The sequence below is a fragment of the Montipora capricornis genome, chromosome 1 (assembly GCF_036669925.1).
Source record: "Montipora capricornis isolate CH-2021 chromosome 1, ASM3666992v2, whole genome shotgun sequence".
NCBI classification, from domain to species: Eukaryota; Metazoa; Cnidaria; class Anthozoa; order Scleractinia; family Acroporidae; genus Montipora; species Montipora capricornis.
This window is the reverse complement of record NC_090883.1, coordinates 14,383,913-14,387,989: the sequence shown is the minus strand read 5'-3', so window position 1 is coordinate 14,387,989 and position 4,077 is coordinate 14,383,913. Positions and strand designations below refer to the sequence as shown.

General features: G+C 35.1%; 1 protein-coding gene across 1 annotated transcript; it reads left to right on the top strand.

The window, feature by feature from the left end:
• The first annotated feature begins 1,309 nt into the window (after positions 1-1,309).
• LOC138058647 (uncharacterized) lies at positions 1,310-2,587 on the top strand. The gene has a single exon (XM_068904293.1). The coding sequence runs from the start codon at positions 1,310-1,312 to the stop codon at positions 2,585-2,587; it is 1,278 nt and encodes a 425-aa protein (XP_068760394.1).
• The last annotated feature ends 1,490 nt before the right edge of the window (positions 2,588-4,077 follow it).

Sequence of the window (4,077 nt, the reverse complement as noted above, 5' to 3'; positions counted from 1 at the left end):
ATGCGAAATATGGGTGTTTCTATATTGGACACATTATTGAAAATGACAACAATTAACAAATCACAATATGGTAAATTATACAAACAATATTTCCAAATTTAATGTAACTTCATTATATAATGGAACGAGAGATAGTTTTATCATCTTACAGTGTGAAAAATAAAGGGGATAATAAACCAGAAGATTTTACAACAAATTTCACCAGACCTGTAACTCTAGACAATAATAAGCAATACGTTATCGGTCTTAACAGAGTCATTAACATGTCATTCACTTGGTTCAATGTCAATGCTGGGTACAAAAATCAATTAATCAAATACAGCTCCGATAATGGTTCAACTTTTAAGGACATTACCTTTCCAGCTGGGGTATGGAATTATACGGACTTTGACAGACATATTAAAAATGTGACGAAAACTGGTGATACGTATCCGATAACTCTTGAATTCAACGAAACAACATTCAGAGTCACGGTTACATTAGCTGCAAATTACCAACTTGATTTAAGAGCAAGTAATTTTAATGAACTGATCGGTTTCGACAAAAAGATATTAGCAAGTGGAACGCATATTGGACCAAGAGTGCCAAATCTCAGTCAAGACACAGACGTACTCAATATTCATTGCGATTTGGTAAACGAAAGTTTAGTTGACGGTGAAGAAACAGACATTATTTATTCATTCTCAACCAGTGTACTAAAACCAAGTTACTCCTTCACCCTCGAACCACAAAGAGTTACATTTAATCCTGTGAACAAAACTACAATTTCATCAATCAGAATCATGATAACAGATGGAAAAAGAAGATTAGTGGATCTGAATGGAGCAGATACGTCTTTTTCGCTGATTTTAAAAAGTATCTAATGTAACAGTATAATGAAACCGTATGAATTTAAGAGGTTTTACCACCCAAAACTTGGTAAATTTGTATTTCAACATAAAGGGTCTGGGCTTATCTTAGACAACATTTTTAAACCATTGAAGAGTGTGGCATCGTCTGTTTTCAAGAAATTTGCTAAGCCATTAGCAAAGAAGGCATTAGAATCAGGGGTTTCCCATGCAGGTGATAAAATTGGCAAGACGGTGGCAGAAAAGTCAGGAGACCTAATAATGAAAAAATTAGCAAATTTGAGAAAAGGAGCCACAACACCAACACAAAAAGCAATTGTTCCATCCTTGCCCATTGAACAGAAACAGCAAGATGAAAGCGCTGACATGATACTAAATAGATTGATATCCGGATCTGGAAGAAGGCGTAGATTTTTCAAATAAATAACATGACAGCAAAATTATATAATACAATAGTATAAATGGCTTTTAGAACAAGTGAATTATTGCAAAGAAATGAGTTGGTGCGTTTCCAACTTGATGATGTAATTAGAGCCCCTGGAAATAATCAACATCAAGAAAAGAACGGTTATAGATTCACCATCAACGACCGGAGTTCTTTCTATGATTGGTACAATGCTTATTTCGAGGTTCAATTCCAGTTACAAAAAATAGCAGATGGAGCTGGTTATGCAGCAGCCGATAGAATAACGGTGATAAACGGATCTCATTCATTGATTGCACATATGATGATTAAAAGTGCTGGGAAAATTGTTTATGACACTGACAATCTACATAAGGTCACTTTTGTGAAGAATCTGTTGGAATATTCTGATGATTACTCGAGAAGTGTAGCTAAGAACAGTTTTTGGTATTTAGACACAAATGCTACGACAGCCAATACTAATTCAGGATATGAATCTAGAAGAGTGCTTACACAAGCTACCAACGATGATGGAACGGGAGGAGCAAAAGATGTGAATTTGATCATACCTCTCAATCGTTACAGTTTTTTTGAAGAGTTGCAGGATAAAATGTTGGTTCCTATGCAGTTACAATTCAATTTGAATCTCCAGAACGACAATGAACTCATCAATAGGGCAGCAGTAGCAGATGCCGGAAGAGTAGTGATTAACAGATTTCTACTATGGGTTCCAAAATTAACACCAAAAGACAGTATGTACGACAAATTTGTAAGCTCTTTCATGAAAGAACACAAATGGACATATCAGCGTGAACTATATGCAGTGTCAGCACCTGCTAGAGTCAGTGGTTTTTTTCAGATTTCTTCCAGCATTGACAATGTCAAAGCAATTTTTGTTTATCTACAACGGGCTAAAACCAGAGTTGCAACTCAAAATCCATATATACTTGATACCTTCAAACTGAATGAAGCAAACGCAAACAGTTATTTAACAACATGCAGACTCGAATATGGCAATGGTGTTTTCTACCCAGAAACAGAATATGACAGTGAAAGCAAAGTGAGAATATTCAATGATCTCATGTCTTATGCAATGCGAAAAAATGATTACAACACCGGAACGCAGTTGAATCTAGCTAATTACAATAGTTTATATCCACTGATTTATTTCGATCTGTCATATCAAACAGAAAAAGTAACAAGAGACCCTAAACAGTTGATTTTCAGGTATAAAATAAGTGCCAATAGTGCAGCAGATTTCAATGTCCATGCAGTTGTATTGTACGACGAGTCGGTTGTTATTGACAAGGTGGGTAATGAATTGGTTATAGTTTAATCCCATGAATGACACATATTTATTTGTATATGTTTTGTGACTGGAATTATGTAACATATATTATATGACTGAACTTCATCAAATAAACGTAAGACTGTCAGATAATCAAAAAAAGAATCTGAGTAATGCTTACCATAAAAGGGAAACAATTGTTCTAAGACTGACAAATGATTCTCTTAATGGAAACGACACTCTTTATGTTCCAGCAATGGTGAAAAAACGATTGCAAAAAAATCGACAATTGAACAAAGGAATGGACATTAAGCTTGCTAAGACCAATATCAGAAAACAAGTAGGCGGAAGTCTTTTGAGCACCGTATTGTCACTTGGTATGAGAGCTCTTCCAGCAATTGGTAAAACCCTTGGGTTGAGTGCTCTTGGTGGTTTAGCAGAAGCCGGAGCTAAAAAATTGTTAGGATCTGGTCAAAAAGGTGGTGCTATGCCATTACCCATGATGATACCTTTCAATGCAATCAATCAACTGATGCCATATCTGAATATGTTTACAACCAAACAGCAAAGAGACATAATGAATGCGGCTCAAACAGGATCTGGCGTTAAAATAACACCGACCAAAACACAATCAGGTGGATTTTTAGGCACTCTGTTAGCTAGCATTGGAATTCCTTTGGCTTTGAATCTTGTCAAAAAGCTAACGGGAAGAGGAGCACCGAGGGTAGGTAGACCACCTTCGTCGAAAAAGGATGGTACAGGAGCACCTAGAATTGGAATGCCCCCTCCATTTTATAGTTATCCGCCATATGTGACTGGTAATGGTAGAAAAAAAAAAACATCCTCAACCAAAAAAGGAAAAGGGTTACTATTGGGAAAAAACAGTCCATTCAATGGCATACCCATTTTGGGGGCAATATTGTGAAACCAAAATTTCACAAAAACATACCTATGTCCAATCACGATCTGAAAAAATGGTGTAAATATTTAAACATACCAATCAATGATGTACTGTCAAGAGATGAAAAAGTTCCACATAACCATAAACAGGCGTTATTCATATACAATCTTGAACCAGCTTATATGAGCGGAAGTCATTGGGTGGCCACTTATGTTAAGAATGATGTAATAAATTATTTTGATTCGTTTGGTATGCCTCCATTTCAAGAGATTGTGAATCATGCCAAAAAGAAAAATCTAACTTTGTTACATCAAAACAATCAGATACAAAACATACAAACAACAACTTGTGGGTATTTCTGTTTATACTTTCTAAATGAAATGAATAAGGGTAATTCGTATTATGATTTATTACAAGTGTTTGACATAAATGATACAATGAAAAATGAGAGATTTATCGAATATTATTTCAGAAATATCTAACTTATATATATTATGAAATCATATTGTGTTAAACAAAAGAAAGTGACCGAATGTGTTGAACCTTCAGGTTACAAAACAGCTAAAAATGGTAGACTAATGTTCTTTTGCACTTGTGCTGAATGTGGTATTACAAAGACCAAATTTGTCAAACAACA